The sequence below is a fragment of the Grammomys surdaster genome, unplaced genomic scaffold (genome assembly GCF_004785775.1).
Source record: "Grammomys surdaster isolate TR1022 unplaced genomic scaffold, NIH_TR_1.0 126660, whole genome shotgun sequence".
NCBI lineage: Eukaryota > Metazoa > Chordata > Mammalia > Rodentia > Muridae > Grammomys > Grammomys surdaster.
The window spans coordinates 3,029,625-3,055,446 of NW_021621449.1; the positions used below are offsets into that span (position 1 = coordinate 3,029,625).

The following is a 25,822-nucleotide window of genomic DNA, read 5'->3' on the forward strand; positions in this document are numbered from 1 at the left end:
CCAAGAACAGTTTCAAAGGTGAAATTAACTTAAGTTCCTGTTGCAGAATTGGATCTGGAACCCAGGACCCCACACTTGCTCTTTTGCTCCCAAAACTATACTTCCAATCCTGAAATCTGGATCCTGAACCAGTCTAGACTGTTGCCTTAGGCAGAGCCACAGAAGGAATCGTACTGGAGAATCGCAGCTCCCCCTTCTGGTCCCCTGTTGCATTGGCCTCACCAGTCTCTAAATTGTCTTCCAGCTGTAACTTCATGGCTAAAAAGAGGAGGGCAGATACCCACATATTCCTCAGCTACATGTGGTTTCAGGCGGCAATCAGTGACAAGAGTGGGCTAGACAGACACACTTGGTCAACTAAAGGGTCTTCTCCAGAATTAAATAGAGGGCTCAAGGGGGAGAGAGGAATGAAAAGCTTAATAGAAAAAAATCAATACTTAAATAAAAAAATCATTTTTATTTTCTGTGTATGAACATTTTACCTGCATGCCTGTATGTATGTATGTATGTATGTATGTATGTATACATATGTATGTTTATCTGTAAAATACATATATGTGTATATGTACGTACATGTGCAGATAATATGTACATATATACATACATACACACACATGTGTGTGTGTATGATGCATGCTGGTCCTGTAACCTGTAAGACCATTTGAGAGAAAGAAGCAGAAAAGTCAAGGGTTCAAAGGTATTCTTTGCTGCATATCTAATCTGAGGCCAACTTGTGATACATAAGACACACACACACAAAGGAAAAGAAAAGACAAGAATAATCACTAATGAGACAAAAATCACTCATTATCCCCACACAGCTGAGTCCAGTGGCAAATCTTTTCACTGTGAGGAAGTCAGTCATTCCACAAGGAAAGCAGTTCTGATTTAGACATTAAGATTAAAAACTCGGGGCTGGAGAGATGGCTCAGCGGTTAAGAGCACTGACAGTTCTTCCAAAGGTCCTGAGTTCAAATCCCAGCAACCACATGGTGGCTCACAACCATCCGTAATGAGATTGGATGCCCTCTTCTGGTGTGTCTGAAGACAGCTACAGTGTACTCATAAATAAAATAAGTAAATAAATCTTTGAAAAAAAAAAAAAAAGATTAAAAACTCGGCCGGGCGGTGGTGGCGCACACCTTTAATACCAGCACTTGGGAGGCAGAGGCAGGCGGATGTCTGAGTTCAAGAGTTGGAGGCTAGCCTGGTCTACGGAGTGAGTTCCAGGACAGCCAGGGCTACACAGAGAAACCCTGTCTCGAAAAAACCAAAAAAAAAAAAAAAAAAAAGATTAAAAACTCAATTAGCAGCAAAGATGCTTAATGTTTAACTCCCTTGGGAACACATCACCTCTTTATAGATGCTAGTGTGACTTCTTCCGAAGGCTTCTGCTTCTGGATTTATGAGGATATTAGATTTCTTCTGCTGCATGTATATTATCGGCATACTTTCCCGGTAACCTTTCTAGTGTTAGCCGCTTATGAGAAGGCCCACCTTTCTGCTGAGCACCAGAAGGCTATATTTCCACTGAGTGTCCGGAAGCCTTTCTTCTCTTGTCACTATTGATCTTAGAGTAGTCCCTGTATGTTCCCTTGTGGGAACAATCTACTCTTTTATTTAAAGGGCTAGAGATGGGGCTGGAGAGATGGCTCAGCGGTTAAGAGCACCGACTGCTCTTCTAGAGGTCGTGAGTTCAAGTCCCAGCAACCACATAGTGGCTCACAACCATCTGTAATGGGATCTGATGCCCTCGTATGGGTGTCTGAAGACAGCTACAGTATACTTGGGGATGGAGCAAGAGGGAGAAGGGAAGAAAAAATAAAAAGAAGGAAAAAAAATGGCTGGAGAACTGACTGAGGCCCCAACTCTCAAACACTGTGCTATGTTGCATGTTGTGATGGTTATTCCTGGTTGTCATCTTGATCACAGCTGGAATGAATCACAGTCCAGAAGTGGAGGATACATTACCTGAATTTTGAAGTAGGAAGTCACAAACCTTTGATCCAGATTTTTTAAAAAAAGATTTATTTTATGTATATGGATACTCTGTCTGCATGTCCACCTATGTATCAGAAGAGCTTATCAGACTCCATTACAGATGGTTGCAAGCCATCATATGGTCCTTGGGAGTTGAACTCAGGACCTCTAAAGGAGCAGCCAGCGCTCTTAACCACAGAGCCACCCCTCCAGCCCTGATATATATACATTTATACATATATATTTAACAGTCCGTAGATCAGTGTCATTTAATCCTCCTGGCTTGGCTTTTTTTTTTTTTTCTTGCTTGCTTTGGCTATAAAAGTAGAGAGATTACTGTCCTGCTCTTCTTGTTTTGTTAGGGTTCAGGAGTCACCCCACAAACCACACAAACACCAAGCTCAGCCAGACAAGGGTGGTTGGTTGAATGCACACCCTAGGACTGATCAATCAGGGACACAGCTCAGATGTCGGAGCTGGGAGCTGCAATCACAGACATTGTCCAGGATCAGTTTATATAGGGAGGAAACCCTAGTGAGCTCATGAGCAGATACAGAGGAGGCTGCAGTGTGGTTGGCATAATTCCAAGTTTCTCTAGTAATTTAGACATAACAGTTCAACCTGACTTCTATCTTGTTTGGCCCTGAGAGAAGGCTACGGCTGGGAAACTTCCAAGAATAGTCTTCAAAACATGGTAACAAACCTTGGAGCATAACAGGATGTATAGTCAACTCGACCTCATTCTGAGCCAAACTGCATTTCTGTACTTATAACCAAGCTGCATTTTGTGTCAGCAATATGGTATGCCTGGCAGGCCTGAAGCACAATGGCTATGCCAGGAAGGTAGGGTAGGGATGCTGCCTTCATCAGTGGGTTTTTGTTGTTGTTCTTATTTATTTAAACTTTTTTGCTTGTTTATTCTGTTATTTTGAGACAGGCTTTCCCTAGGTAGCCTTGGCTGTCCTAGAACTCGCTCTGTAGACTGGGATGCCCTCAAACTCAGAGATCTGCCTGCCCTCTTCAACCCAAGTGCTTGGATTAATGGCCTGTACCACCATGCCCCAGGTTTTAAAACATTTATTTATTTATTTATTTATTTATTTATTTATTTATTTATTTTGGTTTTATGAGACAGGGTTTCTCTGTGTAGCCCTGGCTGTCCTGGAACTCACTCTGTAGACCAGGCTGGCCTCGAACTCAGAAATCCACCTGCTTCTGCCTCCCAAGTGCTGGGATTAAAAGCGTGCGTCACCAACACCCAGCTTAAAACATTTTTTTAATGGTTTATTTATTCCTATTTTAAGTGTGTTGGTGTTTTGCCTGCATGTATGTATCTATGAGGGTGTCAGATCCCCTGGAACTGGAATTACAGACAGTTGGGAGCTATCATGTTGTGGCTGAGAATTGGAACTTGGGTCTCTGAAAGACAGCCAGTGGTCTTAACATGAGACATTTCATCAGCCCCATCATAATTTTATTATTTTGTTTTGTTCTTCAAGATAGGGTTTCTCTTGTATAGTTCTGGTTATTATGGAACTCACTCTGTAGACCAGGGTGGCCTTGAACTTGAAAAGATTCACCTCCCTCTGCCTCTTGAGTGCTGGGATTAAAGGCGTGCACCATCACTGCCCAGCCTAGATCCTCATCTTGAAGTAGGAAGTTACAAATTCTATCTGAGCCACACTTCCTGCTGCAAGCCTATAAAAGGACAGGCAAGAAGGAAACTTTTGCTTCTTGCCTGCTTGTCCCCTTGCCTTACCAGCACATACACCCATTCCTTTACTGGCCTTACAACCTCCATCTTGGGCAGTTCAGCATACGCAGAGGATCAGTGGAGATATCCAGCCTTGTTTAGTCTATAAGCAACTACTGGAGTTTTGGACTTTCTGTTCACAGCCAGTCACTTTGGATTGCCTGGCTATTAATGTTTCTTTATTTTGAGACAGGGTTTTTCTGAGTAGCCCTGGCTGTCCTGGAACCACTCTGTAGACCAGACTGGACTCAAGTCTTGAGATCTACTTGCCTCTGCCCCGCTGCATGCTGGGATTAAAGTCAGGCACCAGCTCCCAGCTGCAACTAAGCTTTTCTGATAGGCAGGGAGGGATCCATCGTCCTCTCACCCACAGAACCACAATGTAAGGAAAGTTCTGGAATAAGGAAGTCTTTCTTTGTATATCTGAAAGCAAAGTGTGGGGGCACACTCCTCTAATTTCAGCACTGAAAAGGCAGAGGCAGGATTCCCAGGTTCCAGGAGGTCAACTTGGTCTATATAGTGAGCTTAGACCAGTATGTCTCCTCCAAGATCAATGAAGCCTACTGGGCACAAAGGTGGACCCTCTTAATCCTTACACTGAGGGGCTCCAAGTCAGGGAGAGCCAGTCAGTGTTTGCAGCCCACAGTCAGGACTAACAGATGAAGTGTGTGGTGAGAACAGGTGCATCAGATGGTTTTATAGGAACAAGGGCTGGAGACAAAAGGCAAACCAACCCAAAGGCAGCAATTCCTCGCTGGGAGAGATCGCAGTACACCAGAGGCTGACTGGGAGTGAGCGGCCTGTGCATCTCTGGGAGAGCGGTGGGCACACAGATCTGTGTGAAAGCTTGGGATGAACTTCAGAGAGACTTGGAGAGATATCAAAAAACAAACAAACAAACAAACAAACAACCCCAGGAGAACCAAAAGCAACATGGAAAAGCCTTCTCAGCTAACCCATGTAAGAAGTACTGCTCATCTTGACCGGCGGTTTGTCTCAAACTTGCTATCTAACAGAGGGTCACCTTTACTTATGTTCCTGGCTCTGCCCCAGGAATGCTTGGATTACAAATATGCTTTACAACCTAGTTTGTGCAGTGCTGGGGGCATTAAAGTTGAACCCAAGGCTCTGAGCCCATCAAAGGATACTAACTGAGCTATGTTCCTAGCCCCACATCTGGAATTTAAAGGCTTTTTTTTTTAAAGCCCAATGAGAAAGAATAAGAGGGGAATAAAACAAGCTTGTGACATGATACATACATTCAGAAGTTCTTTTATTTCAAAACAGAAACTACAGTAACATTAATAGAAAGTATATATGAAGATATTCACAAGCTGGCCATTGGCAAATGTAAAAACTCCACCCAGCATTACTGCCAACCAGAAGAGGTTAAGTTAGAGGAGTCACCTTTCCCAGCAAAGCCCCTTTCTTTCCATAGCAATGTGAGTTTTTAAAGCCAAACTCTCAATGGCCACAGGGAGTGGCGAGTGAGCACTAAAACTGAGTACTGAGATACTGCTCTACATAAGGGTTTGCCTAAAGGGTCTGAAATGTGTAAGCACCGAGGAAGGATAGTGGGATCCAGTGACCTATGGAAAAGGGGCAAGGGCCATCAGGGTTGTTTCCATTTATGGAAGTGGAGGAGGGGACAGTTGGGAAGGTGTCTGTGACCTATGGCAGGAGGGAATCTTGGCAATGCTCTCAACATACCAAAACCTCACACCTTTCCACTGTGCCTCCTAGCTGGAGTGAGCCTTCCATCCTCAGACTTCAAGGAAGCACCCCTCTCCAACAGGGACAGGGAACCCAATGAGTGGCTTCTGATCCTGGGTGCAAATGCCACCCAGCAGAGGCAGTGTGGCTTCTGTACACAGGGGTGAGTTCCAGTAGTCAATCAAAAAATAAAGCTACAGGGGCGAGGGACCAGGGACTTTCACGCCCAGAGCAAAGTGACAGTGCACGGACATTCATGTCCCCAAGTGTGGACCACACTGCACACTCACACACATTGTCTCTTGTATGTGTAGTGGAGTCAAGGCCCCTTGGGTATGTAGCACAATATAGCACAGAACTCGGAAACAAGGGCAGTCTGAGACTGTAACAGACATAGGCTGGCATGCCAGGACTCCAGAGCAACAACGTACTCACTCAAATCAGGTAATTAATAGTCAAATCAGCAAAAATTCTCTCCCAGAGCTGAAGTAACAAAATCCAAGTTAGCTACGAATCCCTTTAAACCAAAACAAATCAACACATAAAATCTCTTAAAAAACCAAGTTGAAAAAAAAAATAATGCCTCTCAAGAACTACTATCTTTGTGTCTCTCATCCTTATGGCTTACTCGCTGGTGACCAACAGAAAAGAGAAGGCAAGTTCACAGGACAGAGAGGGTGTTTTGGTCCAGGGAAAGGAGAGGCTTGCAGCGAGCCCTCCCTTTTCTGGACTTCATGTAACACAAAAATCCATCACTACCACTAACTACAAAGCCCACTTTAGTAACAAGCCTAGATTTTAGTAACACTACCTAAAAACTATAATCTTAAAAGCAAAGGCCCACAGAAAGCCAGGGTCTTTTAGTACAGGCACTCGTTCTTCTGAGAAATAACAAGGGATAGTCTCCCTCCAGCTACAAAGGTAGCTCACAGGCCACCAGTAACATCCATCCTCCTCCTTGTTGTACCCTCTCTCTCCAGCACCAAACTTTTCCTCCAGAATCTCTCTTTAAACACCTCCCTCCAACCTCAATTTCGTTACTGTCTCATTATTTGGTAAAATTACACTTAAAAAAATAAGTATTTATGCAATTCAACCTGAAGATAAAATAAATAAAAGTCAAGTTACTTTGCTGTGCAGAGCTGTATCAAGTGAGGAGAGCTCTCTTGTTCAATCCCCAGGGCCCTCCACACTGGGTATGAAGATCTTTTTCCTGGTAAGCTAAGGTGGTGGTGGGGGCGGGGCTGTACCCCACTCCTACTCCCTAGTTGTCCTAGTGAGCGGGTTTTAGAACCTAAGGGGAGCTGCGGCCCCTTCCCTCCCGATATGAAGGTAGGCTTAATTGGTCTTTCCTGATTACAAGAGAAGTTTTAAGTATCCCCCAAATCAAACACTTAAAAGCCATTGGCAATCCGACCAACCCCAGCATTGGGTGCAGCTGAGTTTCATGGAGTGTGTAGGGTGAGAGTAGCAGCACTCAGAAGCAGTCCTGGTTCATCTTGATGAGGTCTCCCCACTTCAGGGGAGGTTGCTGTCCACAGTGGAGGGAGGTGAAGGAGGAGGTCCGGCTCAGGCATTGCCAGGGGTCTCCTTGACAGGCTGCATGCTGTTCAACTCCACACCAGCAGGGGCTTTCCCAGACTGCGCCTGCCCCTCGAAGGCCCGGGCAATTTCCTCGAAAGTTCTGCCTTTGGTCTCCGGGACTTTGAAGAAGGTGAAGATTAGGAAGAAAACGAGGAAGGCAGCGAAGATGATAAAAACGTAGGCTCCCAAGTAGGCCTAGGAGACAGGAGAAAGAAGGCTGCTCATTGGTAGTTGACTGTTTCATACAAATGTACCAATTTAAGTGTTCATAAACGTGAGTGGAGCCTCGCATTTCTCTCTCACTGGCCTACACTTCTTCCACACTGAGCAGCACCCTTGATCAGTTCACTTACGATGTCACTATGTATCTCTGCAAGTCATATGTCATCCTTTTTTCTAGTCACCAAAACTAGCTGCTTTCAAATACTTCCTGTGGATTTCTGTTTGGCTTTGTTTCTGGTTTTTGAGACAGGGCCTCACTTTTTAGTTCTGGCTGTCCTGGAACTCACTATGAGACTAGACTGCCCTTGAACTCAAGAGATCCATCTGCCTCTGTTTCCTGAGTGCTGTGATTAAAGACAAAGGCAGGGGCTGGAGAGATGTCTCAGTGGTTAAGATAACGGGCTTGCTCTTCCAGAGGATTCAGGCTGTTATTCCCTGCATCCATAAGGCAGCTCATCCATAATGGCCTGTAACCCAGGCACAAAAGTACAGACATACACAAGCAAAACACCCTCAAACAAAAAATAAACATTAAAAAAAAATATGTGTCACCACTTCTGGTCCTTCCGGAGATTTGATATTAAGACACATGATCCACAATGTTTAAAATACATACGTGTTAGAAAGACTCGTGGAAATAGGAAATGGTTTATATAACAAATCAGTTTCAGGTCATTTTCTAACAGGAAATCCTAAAGACTACCTAGCATTTAGGAGCACTCAGAAGCACTCGGTTCTCAGTGCTGACTTAAATGATGACTTCAATATTGGTCTGAAAAGTTTGGGTAGTTGGTACTGTCCTGTTCCTACACTGTATCAGGTCCAGTTTTCCTCCAAATTTTTTGTTGTTTTGATACAGGGTCTCAATTGTAGCCCAGGCTGGCCCCAACCTTATAACCAACCCTCCCTCTTACCACAGCATCCCAAGGGCTGGGATTGTAGCCTTGAGCTCTGTGACTGGCTCATCCTTCCCCTCTCCCGTTTTCTTGAGAATGAAGTAGCAAGTCTGATTTAGGGTGCTCAACACAATGACTTCCCCTGGAGCTTGCCCACTACTAAGGTGAATCTTAAGTGTGTTGGAATAAGTCGGCTGGTTTGTGAGAGAGCGTGTTTAACTTTAGATTTACTTACTGCAGCCGAGGGGAAGAACATTCCAACCAAAAAGTTGGAGGTCCAGTTAGAACAGCCAGCCACTGCAACGGCAGCTGGGCGGGGCCCCTGGCTGAAGAGTTCAGCCACAATAAACCAGGGAATGGGGCCAGGTCCAATCTCAAAGAAAGCCACGTAGACCAAGATAGCCACAATACAGACAAAGCTCATGGCTTCATAGTCATCCTGCAAGAGAAAGCAAGCAAGCAAAGTCCGTTTAAATGCAGCATGACATAGCGTTCATTTTCAGAGCTGTTATCTAAAGCGGTCACTCAGTTTGTGAGTAAAAACCCTAGCGGGTCTGAATCCAAGCTATAGGACTCTGTACCAAGACCATGTGAATCTCTGTAAAATGGAACTACCTCAAAGTGATTTCTGTTACTGCCAAAGCCTGGCTTCCCAGATGACTTAGGAATTAAATTACATATGGCTTGCAAGACGGCTCAGCAGATAGAGGTGCTGACCACCAAGTCTGAGGACGCTGCTCCAGGCTCCCCCAACCCACAGGGCACAGAGCAGCTGGAAGATTAGGAACTCAAGGCCATCCTAGGCTACCTAAGTTCTTACCTCAGAACTGAATGCATTGAAGTCTACTTTCAATAAAACTTTTGGAAGTCTCAAATTTGACTTTATTGATGACCTTGAAGGTCAATACCCCAGCCCCTGCCACAGAGAGTAAACTGTAGCCTCACCAACCCTGCCCTTCCTCCACTCAAAGACAACTCACCTTTAGCAACAAAGAAATCGTCATGAAAACGGAACAAACAGCCATGCCGCCCAGGCCTATCATGTGCAGCGTTCTCCTCCCTGCCTTCTCCACCAGAAACAGCTAGAAGGCAAGACATTTCTGATTCTGTGAACACGCAGTATACAGGATGCTACTGCCTTACTCCCGCCCCCTTCTCCAGGCACACCTAATCTGTTCACACTTTCCCTTTCCCATCCATTCCATATTTGCTGGGTGAGTGAAGATTACTTACACCCATCAGCCAATACAATTTTTCCCAGGGGAAAGCAAGAAAATGGTTTCAACTAGATGAGAGAAGTTGAAAGACGGGCAGCCTAGGCTCGAACACTTGAAGAATTCCTGTTTCTCTCATCCCCATCCCCCATCCAAACTATCCCAACGTACAGAAACTACAGTGAAGATAGTGTTAACCACACCCGCTCCGATCGTGGCATAGATCGGCTCCTGGACACCCGCATCCTTGAAGATTCCTGTTGAGTAATAGAACACCTAGAAGGGAACACAAGAGCATCACTGACTAAACCCCAGAAGGAAACGGAAGCCGCGTTGCTGACTGTACCCCCGGAACACTGGAGTTCTTGGCCAGCACATGACTTCTGCACTCGCTACCTCCCATTGTTCTGCTGTTTTCTCCTAAGGTCAGACCTACACTTTAGTTGACTGTCTTCTTTTTTAGGGGTGGGATAGGGTAGGAGTAGGGGTTACAAATGTTACTCTGTAGCCTCTGCCTCTCCAGTGCAGGGATTACAAGGTGTCACCAAGCCTACCTGGTTCCATCACTTTTCTTACGTCTACTTTGCTAATTATTTAAGTCTTTGTCTTTCTCTCTCTTTTGTTTCACTACCTAGCACAAGATGGCCTTTGTCTCCTAATCTTCCTGTCTCACCCTCCCTAGTTAAGATTACTGATGTGTGTTACCACTGGCACCTTTGCCTTTAGGTCCTTTTAAAAATTATTATGCATGGCACGGTGGCACCAGCCTTTAAACCCAACACCCAGGAGGCAGAAGCAAGAGAATCTGTGAGTTCAAGCCAGACTGGTCTATAGAGTGAGACTCCATCTCAAACACCAGCACAAAAGAGAGGAAAACCCACTATACACTGACTGACAAACCCTGAGTGCCGGCAACGCAGGCTCAGTATCAGAGCACATACGCAACACCCACAACGCAGGCCTGACTTTAACCCCTAACTCTGTGAGACAAGAAGCTAAACGAGAGACACATCCCATCTCACAATTGGTGAAGTGATTTCTAAGCATACTGGACACTGGGTTTCCCTTTTTGTTGTTGTTGCTTTTGAGACAAGGCTTCTCTCTATATAGTCCTGGTTTTCCTAGTCCTCACTCTGTAGAGCTTCCAGGTGCTGGGATTAAAGGTGTGAGTCACCATGCCCAGCTGGCTTTACTCTTTAAGAAATAAGTCCAGGCCTCTTACATAAGAGACTCAGGAAAATATTGCCCTGCAGGTTTGGAGTAGAGTATACTCAGGCCAAACCCTGCTCATTGAGTAAAGTGAGAGTTAGTCCAGTAACGAATTCAGTGAGGCGGGACAGGGGCAGCTTGCACTGTGCACCTCAGTTGGTGGTGGTGTTTTGGGTCCTGTTTTGCAGGACTGGGGTGAGGCAGCCAGGAGCTGTGTTTGGTGCCGTAACAGGTAAGTGCACATTCCCCAGGCTATGTGCAAGCATGCTTTTCACACCCATCGCAGCCCTGCGGTTCCGTCTGTGCTCAGCATTACTCTTTTTACTCTAGTAATATATGACTGTACCATCATTTCAAATCAGGAAATCTGAGTGGGATCTGTCACAATTCCTAGGGAGAGAGCAGGTAATGAGGAGTCCTGTAGGAAGCCTTTCAAACTAACAGATTCAGCCCCCCCCCCTTCCTTGGAGAGGATCTCATGTAGCCAAGGCTAGTCCTCAACTCAATATATATTTGAGTGATCTAGAACTCCTCAACTTCCTGCCCCCGCCCTCATGAGCACTGGGATTGCAGCCATGGGGCCCCACCACACCAGATTTACAATGTGCCAAGGATCAAACCAAAGGGCTTCATGCACGCCAGGAAAGTACCCTGCCAACTTATCTACACCAGTGTTTTTTTCAGCCCTGGCTGGTCTCAAACTTGGGTAATCTTCCTGTCTTGAGCTCTGAAATTACAGACATGGCTTTTTCTATTGTCATGGAGTTCTTGCTATTACTGTTGCTATTACTGTATTACTCCTGCCACTGACCTCACATTCCTGGGCACTAATTAATGACCCTCCTGTTCCAGCTTCTGGAGTCACTACATTCTACAGACACATGCCAACCTGCCAACAAGATCGAGCAATTTCAGGAGAGTACTGTGGGGCGCCTCCGGGCCAGGCCTATGGCGGATACTCACAGCATTGATCCCGGAAAACTGCTGAGACAGCTGGAGGACAATGGAGATGAGAAGGGGCTGGATGTAGTTAGGTGACCTGAAGAGCTCTAGCACAGTGACTTGCTTCTCCTGTGACATCTTGACACTCTCCTCTTTCATCTCCTGGATCTCATGGACCACATCCTGGGTGCCCCACAACCGCTGGAGGACTGGGGAAAAGAGGCAGAAAGAATAAAGATACTGTGTGTGTACCTCAACCCCTGCCACACCACACATTCCTCTCAGTCAGCAGGCACCTAGAGCATCCATCTTTATTTCTCTTCCTACTTCAGTCTCAGCTTCTGACTCAGACATCTGTGTCAGAACATGGTCAAAAGAATGACCATGGTCAACAATGCCTTGGGGAACTGTGAGAGAGGCTGAGGGAGTGAGGGTGGGGAGGCAGAGGGCCTTTTATCTCAAATGGATTTTATTCCCTAGATTGTTCCTGGATGTGATTCCATGCCTCCAGCGCAAACATTTACATTCAATGTATAAGACATGCCTATTCTTGCTGGAACGTCAGAACAGAGCTACAGAACCCAATCTGGTCAGTGTGCCCTGGATCTGGACACAGCCTCCTGCCTGGCTTTCTTGCTTTCCCAGATACAGTCTATAGTAGTAAACAGTTGTGTTTAAACTGGTCTGTCCTGAGAAAGATCAGGGAAAGTGTTGCTCTGTTAATATTTAGTATGTGCTTCCTGGTGTTTATTTACACATTTGTCTGAACTCAAATGACTTTCCCTAGATCACTGCTTTCTTTGTCACATCCGTGAAAATAAGGTTGTCCATAGCACCAGACTATAGTCCACCCATTCTTTCAGGTCCTCAGATCCCAGGTCTCCCAGACACAGATCTACTCAGTTCAGCAAAAGTCCACAATCAGAAAACTCTTCATGCACATGGAGATCCAGGAAAGGGAGGTGACAAAAAACCGCACCCAATGCCCTCACCCTTAACCATGCACAAAACCAAGCTTCCGAAGCGACACACATAAGCAGCACTTACTCTCCGTAGCTTGGTCTTCCTCCTTTCTGTTAATGAGCAAGAATCTCGGACTCTCAGGGCAGAATGGAAGGGCTGCACTTTGTAGGAGAGCCGGGATGACGGTTAAGCCCAGTAGCCCAGGCCATAGTTCTTCAGAGCCCAGGATAAAGTCCAAACCAAAGACCTTGAATCCAGACAAAGAGAATGTTTAACCCCAATTATACTTCTATGCCATAAATGCACTATTAAAAAAAATCACTTATTCTTTTACCATAAATAGGAAAGAGAAAATTAATTGTTTCTATTCCTTCCTGGGCCCTGCCTGCATTATTAGGTGTGGCATGAACTACAGTAATATCTGAAACATATACATATAAATACACAACTGAACACATGCCAGATCTAGATAGAGCTCTTCACATGTCAGTTCATTCATGGAGCACAGAGCTAGTGCCCATTAAATATGTAAAGCTGGCCGGGCGGTGGTGGCGCACACCTTTAATCCCAGCACTTGGGAGGCAGAGGCAGGCGGATTTCTGAGTTCAAGGCCAGCCTGGTCTACAGAGTGAGTTCCAGGACAGCCAGGGCTACACAGAGAAACCCTGTCTCGAAAAACAAAAACAAACAAACAAACAAAATATGTAAAACTGTAAGGTACCTGAGCCACCAGAATCCCAATAACGATGCCCAGCTGGTTCAGCGTGCCAAATGCGCCCCGAAGGGCAGTGGGAGACACCTCGCCAATGTACATAGGCACAAAGCCCGTGCAGAGCCCACAGAAGATGCCAATAAGCAAGCGGCCCAGGATCAGCATTTCAACAGACTCCGCTATCTTGGCAAATCCCATAAGGCAGCCCGCAACGATGGCCAGCAAGTTGACTATAAGCATAGAGTTGCGTCTGTAAGGTTAAAGACAAAAGTGGTTAGTAACAAAAGACATTCCCCGTCTGTCTTTCCTCATCCTTCTGCTCTTTTGAAGCGTCCGTAGATTTAAATTTCTTTCCCCTTTGTTGCTGTGGGCTTGTGAATTTGAGGGAACCTCCTCTCTGCTGTGCTATACCTCAGGGCTTTTTATTCTAAAAAAAAGAAAAAAAAAAAGTACTGTGTTTGTGTATATGTGTGTCCAGGTGCCAGTATGCCGCAGAGCACCTGTGGAGCTCAGAGGACAGCTTTGTGGCTGACTGGAGTTGGTTCTCTCTTTTCACCCTTATGTGGATTCACCTCAGGTCATCTTCTTGACACAAGCTTCTCTGTACTGAGCTACCAGGCCAGCTCTATTTTATCACATTTCATTATAGAATTCAAGTTGCAAAGATGGTAGGATATTTAGGACCAAAAAAAAATTTTCTTTTCTATTTTCCTGAATCCTCAAAAGGTAGGCCACATCAGCTCCATGTCAAGTAGTTAAAGGGCTAATTAGTACTGAAAACTGGGGTGACTAATGCTTTACAAGCTAAGCTGGCAACAAAGTCACTGACACAGCTAAGAGTCAAAAAAAAAAAAAAAAAAGACTAGCGGCTTCAGTGGCTGAGGGGCCTTGGGATTCTGGCCATTAAAGAAAAGGTCCCAGTATGCAGCAGCCCAAAACTCAGATCCACCTGCTCGGCTTCCTGAGCACTGTGAGATCCTTTGAACAAATAGACCAATAAATTATAAAGGGAGTTGGGGAAAATGTTGATACATGGTTCCCATCCCTAGAGGCCCACTTAACTGGCTTATAGTATGACACATCCCTGGGATTCCTCAAAGTCCCCTGAGGGAATCCTAAGTGTGCAGCCAAGGTGCAGAAATACCATTAAGAGGGGTAAAAAATAATTTAAAAAAAGTTACGAATTTACCAGCCTGAGTAGTCATAGACCTTGTAAATAGGTAGCCTTGGCAGATAGTACCAACTTAGATAAAGACAAGTGAATCATAGACAGTGTCATAGTGACCTGTCCCCTGAACCTTCACCTAGCCGATACCATGTCCTGAAAGATATCTGTATCCCCCTTAACACCCACGCTCCGGTGTCATCCCCTTCCCCATGTCCTGGCTTTTTGTGTTTATAACCCCTGTGCGAATAAGTAAAAATTATGGATTTAAAAAAAAAAAAAAAGCCGGGTGGTGGTGGTGCACACCTTTAATCCCAGCACTTGGGAGGCAGAGGCAGGTGGATTTCTGAGTTCGAGAGTTCGAGGCTAGCCTGGTCTACAGAGTGGTTCCAGGACAGCCAGGGCTACACAGAGAAACCCTGTCTCGAAAAACCAAACCAAAAAAAAAGTTACGACAGACTGTGGTCCCAGCACACGGGAGGCAGAGGCAGACTGATCTCTGAGTTCAAGGCCAGCCTGGTCTAAGGACAGCCATGGCTACACAGAGAAACCTTGTCTCAAAAAAGGAAAACAAAACCCCCCAAAACCCCTCTTCCTCCACTTTCTTCCCCATGCTGAATCTCTGGAGTGGTAGGACTGTGCATTTGTGCTGCCATGCCCAGCTGAGTATTTTATTTGATTCCTTTACCAGTCATTTCTGAAAGTATATGATCCTTAAGACATTTTATTATTTCAATAAATTTATCTTTGGAGAGGGAAATCAAGTTACTTAGCCACCGTTCACATTTTCCACATGACAAGGATTACAAAAAGTATTTATTTTATAAAATAATGAAAAGACTTCCAAGAAACCCCCCAAAATATTCAGAAGTGAAAATAACTTCTGGCTGGGTGTCATGGCATCCAGGAAACAGAGGCAGGTGGCTGGACCTCTTGACTTTGACAGAGGCCAGCCTGGTCTACACAGTTAGCCAGTGATTGCCTCAGAGTTGGGGAAAGAAGCAACCTTTGACCTTAAAAGAAGTTTAAGGAACTCCATAGTTGACACCACTCAAACAAAATTAAATTAGCCTAGAAACTAAATAAAATGGGAACTTCAGAGACCAAGGTCTCACTCAGCAGATCACTAGGCCAAGTGGACTAGCTTTCCCCGAGTATAAATCAATACACTGTCACACAGCACTATCCCTGACCCAATGTGTTCTGCTGTCTTCTGTGTAACCAGTACGAGCAGATTCCTTGCCCAGTGTCTAATCATTACCTGCCAAAGCGGTTGACAAACAGTCCAACAGAAAAAGAGCCAATCATGCCACCAACAGAGAAGATGGCCACACATAAGGACCAGAGGGTTGTCAGCAGCCCCTCGGATGGTAGGGTTTCTAGTCGCTCTTCCAAAGTGTAGTTAAGAAAGTCCCTTAGGATCTGCATGAAAAAAATGCACACTGTGAGGACAGATCATTAAATCTAGATAATAGTAGACAAATACTCAGGTGGCTTCTTAGAGGAACAGGAGGAAGGAAAGGCACACGGTTTGAAAAAGGCATCACCCTAAACATCCAGTAGGTGGCAGAAAAGATGTTCAAAGCAGCACCCCACCCAGTCACGACTTCCCATGTTCTTACTAATCCCTAAGGAATAATATAGGAAATGGATCACAACTCGGTGAGAGGGCAGAGCTTGAGGAGCAAATAGCCTGCTTTAGCTTCTTCTACAGTATACCACTCCTCCCCCATCTTAGCCAGGAATCTTAAATTCGCAGTCCTACTTAAAAACACGTTTGCTGTTTCTTTTCATTTAGGTACTTCTCCGACACTCACTATCTCAGGTGCATTGATGACTCCGGTATTGTAGCCAAACTGGAAAGAGCCGATGGCGGCAACAGACACAGAGAACACCAGAGACGGGGTCACCTGGAGAGAAGACAAGGGGAAATGCTTACAGACGTTGACTAATGACATCCTTGCCCTTCCCAGTGATGCCTGGTTGGCGTTCATCCTAAGGTGTTCTTCTGCCTTTGCTTAGACTGCCAGGATTTCAGGTGCATTTGGAAAGAAAGACCTAATGAGGAATTTGAGTCAATCTTGACTCAAATTGAGACAATTCTACATAGCTAGTGCCAGGTCAGCCAGGCTACACCAACTGGACCAGAGTAGTGCACAACTTTACTCCCAGCACTCTGGAGACCAACGCTGTAGGATCTTGAGTTCAAAGTCCGCCTGCACTAAACTTCTCAAAAAGAAAAGGCAACCAGGGCTGGAAAGATGGCTCAGAGGTTAACAGCACTGACTGCTCTTGCAAAGGTCCTGAGTTCAATTCCCAGCAACCACATGGTGGCTTACAACCATCTGTAATGGGACCTGATGCCCTCTTCTGGTATGTCTGAAGAGAGTGTGCTCACATACATAAAAAATAAATAATAAATCTTTAAAAAAAAAAAAAAAAAAAAAGAAAAGGCAACCAAAAACTTCACCAGATAGAGACAGGTATCTAACTGCACTAGGGAACTGTGAATGCAGGGTTGTGGTGGCTCATGCCCACAATACTAGGCTGAGGCAGGAGGATAGCCATGAGTTCATGAGCAGCCTAGGCTACAATGAGACCTTGTTTCAAAACATAAAACATAACAGACCCAAATCCCCCAAAGCATAGAGGGCAGAGCCAGACTCCATGTGGCCCACCATGTCTCACAGACTGTAGAAGCCAGAGCAGGAGCAGCCAGCCACAACAGCATGGCGGGTGACTGGGATGCTTAATCCCCCAAGCCCCGGGGCTAACAGTATGAATTCCTGCTTCCTCTCCTCTCCCAGCACCCACTTCTACTGTCAGTCGTACTCCCTTCCCCTCTTCACAGTTTTCTTTGAGACAAGGCTCCACACTCTGTATCCCAAGCTAACCTCAAATTCAACACAATCCTCCTGCTTCAGCCTCTCAAGTGTGGGGTCATAGGTGTGAACTTCGGCTATGTCCAGATTTTTTTATTTTTCTTATCTATAGACTACCCAACCTACTAACAACATCCTGGCCCTCTTTAGAGTCTTCCTGTTCTCTAAATATGGTACTCTTCTCCACCCAGCTGGGCAGAGCATCTGCTCGTTTTGAACACATTAGGAGCCATTTTTAGCAGAGTGGAATCACACAGACATCTCACCTTGCCGGGAAATCACTCAAGTGGGCAGTGGCAACTCAAACTGGAGTCTGAGGCCAAGCTCTTTGGCCTGCCACAACCTCTTCACCTGTCCTTAAGTCCCTCTTAAGGTCACTCCCGGTGACAGGCTGGGAGTGTCTACCAGTGAGCTGACCTTCCCGGCAACCTCCCAGCCTCTCGGTGTTAAGTGCTGTCCCTTCCAGGCATTCTGTTAAAAACTCTTTCCTTGTTGTAAAACTGTCTTTACAAACATCCCCTCTTTTATCCTGATTTTTTTCGCAGTCTCTTAATTTATTTTATTTTCAAGTTAATCTTCGTAGAAATGCCCTTTCCCTTACAAATATTGCTTCCTCCGCCCACACTAACATAGATACATCCTTTGCTCATAACCATAGTAAGGACAATTGGACTTCCCTCCCACAATACCGGGGATCCCAAGGACCGATAGCGGGATGCTGAACTGCAAACCCAAGCCAACCCCAGGTCCTCAAGGTCTAATGCTTTCCCAAGCCGCCTTCCAGCTGGCTCCAAGATCCACTCATCATCCCCGCGGCCAAGTCCCTACCCTCCTTGCTCTCGTAACAGCTGCCTCAAACACACCCGAGAGGCAAACAGCTTCTTAGGTGACTTTCACATGATAGAAGGTGTCCGGGAGGAGCCTCATCAGGTATGACATGCCTAGAACGATAATACTAGCTAGTATCGAATGTTGGAGCTAATATGAAAAGGCCGGATAGCTCCGTGACTTAGGAGAAACCGGAGCATGGTAAGCCTGCCTTCGTGAAGACCCCAAACAAGCTAATAAAAACAACCAATTCTTACCTTCGTTGTCCCCATGGTCCCAATCTAGTTCTCAAGTCTTAAGGTAGATCTAGAGGTATCCAGCCAATGTCCTCTGCGGTAAGTTTTCTTCGGGTCCGCAGCTCTCAGAAGGTTTGAAGACCATCACAGAACCCGAAGCCCAGCCTACCTATTTATAATCTCTGCAAGGGGTGGAGCCTGCAGCCCCCCCCAGCCCCCTCCCTCCAATCCTTAATCTCTGACCCTAGGAATTCAGTGACCTTTGTTGTTATCTGATCCGCTCCAAGCCCCCAGGCTCCTCGCCTTTGCAGGCAATCACCCACCCTCCCCCAGCCTCCTCCGCTCATTACCACATCCTCCTCGCGGTTCTTTTTTTTTTTTTTTTCCTCCTTCCCCCCCCCACAGCGCTTCCAAATTCCTTCCCTTTTTCAAGAGCCGGCAACCTTTTTGTTTCACAGAAAAAAATGCTAAAAAAAATGTTTGGAGGGCGGGCAAATTTGAAGGCACTCGGTGTGGAAAAAGTCTAAAGACAGGAAAGCTAATCTACGTAAGGCAGAGTTGAGTGGGCTCCGGCTTTCAACTGAGAGTCATCCAAGGAAGCAGAGGATTTATAATGCATTTTCATTATAGACTGGGTGTACCCATCTTGAAGGAGGGAGAAGCGAGGCAGCTCAAGAAAATCTATCCAGGTGTGAAAGGCAGCCTGGATGACTGGAGCCTGACCAACGCGCTCCCGGGCTCCAGGAAGGATTCAGTACACAGCCCCAGTTCCTTACCACAGCCGTGGCCACCCCACCCATTGTGAATTCTGCCACTCTCACCTCTGTTTTGAAGTTAACAGCATCTAGAAACACGATAAATATCAAATTCAACTTACAGATATTTGCTGAGTGCATACTTCTCGTTCGAGGGGAAAAAAAAAAAAACAATTAAGAGGCGGGGTGGAGGTGTAGCGCAGAGTGGTATAGCACTTGTTAAACCCGCAGAACAATCAATCTAGGGCAACGGCAACGTAAGAAACGTTTGCTAAAACAATTAGCTGGGGATTGTGTGTGTCTCAAAAGACAAACTTGAGACAAATACCTGACTACCACACTGTACAAGAAACCTAAAAAAATTGGGTAGGCGAAATGAGAGCTTAAGAAAGGCCAGTCAGTGATGGCCAGCGGGAAGCAGGCCGGATTTCAGGTGAGTTCCAGAGTGAAGCCGCTGAGCATGTGACAGACACGTGAGGCCGAGGCTCTCAGCTCTGACTCCCGGTGGGGGGAAGAGGCGACCCCTCCCCTGAAGGGCGGCTTGGTATAGGCAGGAGGAAGGAAAGACATCTTCACTCCCTAGCTTTCTGGTCAAAGATCTAGCCTGATGGACTGAACTGAAGTAAAGCTGGTCCCTTTCTCTTTAAAGGAGTGTTTCCCCCAAATCGGATGCTTGCTGAGAAAACTGAGGTGGAGTGAACCGTGCTGCGCAAGAAAACCTTCCCTGAGGTTGCACCCCTCCTCCCTTCTCTACCCTCCATTTTTCTTTCCTAGAAGCACCGAGTCGGAAGCCCCGTTTAATTACCACAGCAACTGAATTTAGCAGCCAAAGGAATTACAATGGTACAAATCCTACCATAAGATTGGTCTGTAGGCAAGCCTGTAGGTCATTTTCTTAACTATTGATTTATGGGGGATGGCCCAGCCTATTGTGAGTGGTACATTCCCTAGACTTGTGGTCCTTAGTTCTATAAGAACACAGGCTTTGAAAGCCATGAGAAGTAAGCCAGCAAGCAGCACTCATCCGTGGCCTCTGTAACCCATAGAGAAGCTACCATTTTCTCAAAGCTCTAAAAGCTAATTTACACAAATGAGGCACAGTCCTTATCAAAATATAACTATGCCTAAATATTTAACATAAAATATAAAATTACAATGCCCAAAGGCCAGTGCCAGCCAGTAGAAATAGAATCCAAGCCACTGGTGCAACACCCCATTTTCTTGTAGCCACAGTAGAAGTGATGAAGGTTGTCAAGATGGCTCGGCGGGTAAAAGCCACTTGCTACCAAGTCTGGCGACCTGAGTTCCATCCCCAGGACCCACATGGTGACAGGAGAAAACCAAGACTACAAAGTGGTCCTCTTTTTGGTTTTTTGTTTTGTTTTTGAGACAGGGTTTCTCTCGGTGGCCTTGGCTGTACTAGAGCTTGCGCAGTACATCAAGATCCAAACCCTTCTAGTCTTCCGGGCTCTGCACACATTTGGTGCACAGACATACATGTAGGCAAAACACCCACGATGCATTAAAAAAATAGACTTTTTTCTTTTTTAAAGGCATTCCGGAGGGTGGAAGCGGGTTAGTGATCTGGGAAAGACAGATGCTCCAAAGCCGAAGATTAGTTCTGGAAGAGGCAACCTGCCAGGCGGTAACAAAGTTATGTTTGTAGTAATGTGTATGTATTTTAAAGATTACATCTGGAACTTAGCTGAATCCCAAGAAACTAAAATGTGCTAAACAAATTGAGACAAATGCTCTTTGAAGCAGTAGCTCACCCGATGCTTAAGCCAACAATGCCTCATGCTACTGTGTAGACCAGGCTGGCCTTGAACTCAGAAATCCGCCGGCCTCTGCCTCTGCCTCCCAAGACGGTGGTCATCATCTTGAGCAACACAGATCAGCTGCTGAGTAGCTGTGACAGTTTCCCTGGGGTCCCTGGTGCGTTGTGGGAGTGGATGCCACTTGACTGAAAAGCCCAAGTTCCAGTGAGGGTGACCAGCCCTGAGAGACAATGCATTTTCAATGGTGGCTTCATGGCTGAGATGCATTAACAACACCTACCTACTGCGTGTGTGTCCTTAGTTTGCTTTCAAGCTCTTCTGTCTTTGCTGGGTATCGAAGAGGGGGAAGCATGAAGGGGACTTTAATGAATGTACCCAGTTGGGAGCTAAGAAATTAGGTGTGTGCTTAGGAGAGAGGGAACAACTGGAACAATAGCCTGGGGTACCAGTTCCCAATGCACACTCCTGCACAGTGGGAGCCTAAATCTGGCCCCCTGCTGCTAGCCTGGGTTGAGGTTTGCTAGTGTGACTGCTAAGCAGAAGGACAAAGAATCCTACAAAAGAGCATGCAAGACTTTACACTCGGCCCAGCGGCCACTGGCCTGGGAAAAACGCAAGCAGAGACCATTGTAACAACTGCCCAGATTCTGTGCTCTACATTTGCACCAGTTCTCACAAACAGCAGCCTGCATGCTTTCATGGGTCTGATTTTAGTCTTTCCCTAACAGGTGAGGTGTCCCCATAATTCACTTTAAATCTAAAAACAGTTAAAAATAGAAAGGAAGAAGGAAAAAAAGAAAGGAAGGAGGAAAGGAAAAAAAGAAAAGAAGAGAAAAGAAAAGAAAAGAAGAGAAGAGAAGAGAAAAGAAAAGAAAAGAAGCGAAGCCCCGGGGTGAAGAAAGGAAAAATCTGAGAAATGCCTCTTCTTCTGTTTACACTGCCTTTAAACCATTCATCACTGCCGCCAGCCGGTCCTGAAAACCGGATCCTACCTCCCAGTTTCTCATCAGCGTGGCAGATTTCACCTGTCCCAAAGTCTCCAGGAACAAATTCCAAAGTAGTGTTGACCCTAAGTTAAAATTCAAAGCACAGCAATCTACTCAAGATCTTCAGTGGTGCCTCCTTAAGCCCTGGGTTCAAAGCACCTTTGACTACAGACACGTGGGCCACAGTTTAAAACATTCCAGCAGCGTTAACAAAAAACCTAAAGCACACACACTAATTTTATTATATAATTATTTACCCCATCTCATGTGTCACAAATTCTGCTTCACTTCCCTCTCTTTTTGTCTTTGCATTGCTGGGGATTCAAGCTGGGGCTGAGCCATACCAGTCTCTGGCCACAAAGTTCTCATATTAATATTTCACCAACGTAAAAATTATTAATAATCTATCTTGTTATTTTTGTACCAGGCCTTCAGAATCCAATGTACATCTTACACTTACAGTGCACCTCAAATGGAACACTCAGATTTCAGGTATCAAGATTAAATATTCTTTCTGTTCATTTCCCCCCACCCCCGACGCACCCACCCCCACACTGGGTACTTGACATAGGTCCTTTTGAATACATGCTAGGCATGCTACCACTGAGCTGTATTCCCAGCCTGAAATGCTCTTTTAAAATGAAACTGTAGTTTTTAACCCAATGACCTGAATTCAATCACACACAAACACACCACTCACATGAGTGGGCCACCCCATAGGGAAATAATTCAGTGTGAGTGTAATGCTAGGTGAAACCTATAGAGAACACCAAACTCAATCAAGGATGCCCTGGAATCCTGCACATTTAGCTACTATATGCCATGGGTGGATAAGTGTATTCTCCAAAGGTTTCTGTGCTAGAAGCCAGGTCCAGTGTAGCCATGCTAAAGGGAAGGAAAACCTTTAAGTAGTAAGGCCTGGGCCAGCACTTTATTTGTGTGTGTGTGAATGTGTGTGTGCCTTAGCACACTCATCATTCATGGGTCAGAGGACAACTTTTGGGAGCCTATTCTCTTCTCTTTCTACCACGTGACCCCAGCAATTGAGCTTTGTTGTCAGGCTTGGAAGCCAGTGTCTTTATTCTCTGGTCCATTTCCCAAGCCCCTAAACCTCTTTCTAGGCTCTTTGCAGTAAGGCAGACTTATGTTTTCAGTCCTGGCTCTGGGTGAATCAAGGATCAAGAATTCCAGGCTACTCAAGGATTTTATTATAGTAACAGAAAATGGACGGCTCCTGTTAAACAGTGTTCTCAGAATCTCTGTGTCACGTTTTCAACCTTAAATTCACATCCTGGTCTGCAGGATGACTCTGTGGACAAAAGTTCTTAATGTGCAAGCTTGATGCCATGACTCCATTCCTAGAACCCCACCACGCCAAACGCCGGCGATGGCTCCGTGATAAGAGTGCTTGCTGTTCTTGCAGAAGACTGCACTTCCATCCCAGCACACACAGGAGGTAACTCACGGCTGCCTGTAACTACAGCTCCAGAGCATCCAATATTTTCTGGGTTTTTGCAGGTACCCATGTGTGTACAGACACGCAGACACAGATAGACACATAAATAATAAATCTAAAAATAAAAAGCCAGGGGCTGGAGAGATGGGTCAGTGATTAAGAGCACTGACTGCTCTTCCAGAGGTCCTGAGTTCGATTCCCAGCAACCACACGGTGGCTTACAACCATCTGTAATGGGATCCGATGCCCTCTTCTGGTGTGTCTGAAGACAGCTACAGTATACTCACAGACATTAAATAAATAAATAAATAGCCAAATGCAATGGTCCATGTCTGCAGTCCTAGCACTCCTGAAGTGAGACAGGAAGGGGAGAATTGGTGGAGAAGAGAAATCTCTCCTGAAACTTGTCCTCTGGCTTCCATGTGCGTCGGCCACCACCGCCAGGCTAGTTTTGGTTCTGGAAATATGGTCAATATTGTTTGATTACCTTCTCCAAAGAGACGGAAGCACCTGTCCTATATCTTACAGACAAGGAGAAGGGGGATTCTGAGGACATCTGGGGTCTCAGCATCCCCTGCTATTCCCACTCTGTGAGCCCACGGGCTCAGGAAAGCAAGGATGGCTGAGACTGCGGAGCCTCACCCTGGAGAAGCCAGCTACTGGGCATCTTTTGCTCGCTGTCAGACAGAGCTTTTTCGTTTTTGAGACAATGTTTTGCCTGCAGGCTGATCTCTGCCTCAGTCTCTAGAGTGCTGGCATTGCAAGTATGTACCACATCAGACTCTATTAGTCTGTTCTTCCAATAAAACAATTGACAAGGTGAGAGTGTACAGAGAGATTCTGTCTCAAAAGCCAACAACAGATATTGTGTGTCTGTGTGTATGTGTCTGTGTGTGTATGAGTGTGCCTGCGGGTGTGGCAAAGGCATGTTTCCCACTGCAAATGTACAATTTTTTTTGGAATCTCTTTTTTCCTTCCATCTTGCTTTTGAGGAGGGGTCTCTCCTGATATTTCACCTGCTGCGCAGCACCCGTACTTGAGCTCTTTGGTGATTTTCCTCTCTCTGCCTCCCCTCTGGCTGGAGGAGTCCTGGGATCACACTCTGCTGTTTAAGTGAATGAAGGCAGTCCTCGGGTTTGCAAAGAAATGGCATTTATTGCTGAAGCTTCTTGTCAACCCAAAACTGATCTTTTAAGCATTGTCAAAGCTGACAATAAACTTGCTCATTGTCATTTCTTTATCTTTACCCCACCCCTGAATGCCTAGGCTGGCCTGGAACTCTTGATGTAACACAGGGTGGCCTTGAATTGGTAATAATGATTTTGCCTAGCCTCCAGCGTGTTGGAATTGCAATTGTGTGTTATCATGCCTGGATAACTTTTATGTGGTGCCCAGGATTAAACCCATACACACAAGGCAAGTATTCTACAGACTCAACTACACTTCTATCCCCTCTCTCACATTTTACACACACATGCACATACTCTCGTTTACAGGCAAGACTGCGATATATATATCATATATATATATGTGTGTGTGTGTGTGTGTGTGTGTGTGTGTGTAACTAGCTTTGAACTCTTGATCCTCCTGCTGCCATCTCCCAACTCTGGAATCACTAGGCTGGCACCAATTTTTTTTTTTTTAACTTGCTATGTAGCCAAGGGACTTTGAACTCATTCTCCTGTCACTAATGTCCTTATGTGATGCTGGAGAGCAAACTCAGGGCTTCGGGATGCCAGGCAGTCATGCTCGCAGCTGAGGTATGTCCTTAGCCTTCACTGACGACATTTTTTTCCATATGAATTAATAGGGGTTGGAGCACGCATGCTATGGAATGCGTGTAGAGGTCAGAGGACACTGTGGGAGTCTGTTCTCTCCCTTCACTATGCCAGATCAGGTCTTCAGTCTCAGTAGCAAATGTCCCTGCCCACTGAGCCATCTCTCTGCTCCTGGACTATGGCTGCATTTCAGTAGTTGGCAGAATCACACTGATTTCATCACACTGTTGCATCGCTATAACATGCCAAAGTAAGTTCTAAACATCTCCAGAAAGAAAGATAAGATTGCCGGGCGATGATGGCATGCGCCTTTAATCCTAGCAGTTGGAATGCAGAGGCCTGTGGATCTCTATGCGTTTGAGACTAGCCTGGTCTACAGAATAAATTCCAGGACAGCCAGGGCTACACAGAGAAACCGTGTCCCCCCCACCAAAAAAAAAAAAAAAAAAAAGATAAGATTACACAGACAAAGGGAGATCTGAGAGAAAACAAAGGATGGGTCACTAAGGGGAAAGTGGGCCTGTGTATCATAATGTAAATGCAAAATCTGTTACTTTAAAGAACAGCGGGTGAGCAGATTAATCCCTTTCCCACTGTGCCCCAAGCTGCAGGAAGTTAGCAGCATGAGAAACCTTAGGGTTTGCTCTCTAAAGACTCACTCAATGTTCTGTTTTTAGGAGTTTAAAGTATGCGAGTGTGTGTGTTTGTATTTATGAGTGTGAGTGCGAGTGTGTGTGTTTGTATCTATGAGTGTGAGTGCGAGTGTGTGT

General features: G+C 45.6%; 1 protein-coding gene across 2 annotated transcripts in view; it reads right to left on the reverse strand.

Annotated features, from left to right (window-relative positions):
- Positions 1-4,989: 4,989 nt before the first annotated feature.
- The window catches only part of LOC114615357 (solute carrier family 2, facilitated glucose transporter member 3), a 66,503-nt gene continuing 45,670 nt past the window's right edge, over positions 4,990-25,822 (reverse strand). Inside the window, exons 1-10 of one of the 2 annotated variants that reach the window (XM_028761084.1) lie at positions 18,321-18,534; positions 16,171-16,263; positions 15,615-15,775; positions 13,198-13,438; positions 12,561-12,723; positions 11,535-11,722; positions 9,534-9,638; positions 9,129-9,230; positions 8,384-8,587; positions 4,990-7,225 (exon numbers count right to left, since the gene is read on the reverse strand). In XM_028761084.1, the coding sequence (XP_028616917.1) occupies positions 7,016-7,225; positions 8,384-8,587; positions 9,129-9,230; positions 9,534-9,638; positions 11,535-11,722; positions 12,561-12,723; positions 13,198-13,438; positions 15,615-15,775; positions 16,171-16,263; positions 18,321-18,335 (1,482 nt within the window). In that variant the 5' untranslated portion in view covers positions 18,336-18,534 and the 3' untranslated portion in view covers positions 4,990-7,015. Of the gene's footprint in view, positions 7,226-8,383; positions 8,588-9,128; positions 9,231-9,533; positions 9,639-11,534; positions 11,723-12,560; positions 12,724-13,197; positions 13,439-15,614; positions 15,776-16,170; positions 16,264-18,320; positions 18,535-25,822 lie in introns of those variants that run through there. The other variant, XM_028761083.1, reaches the window with a different exon arrangement.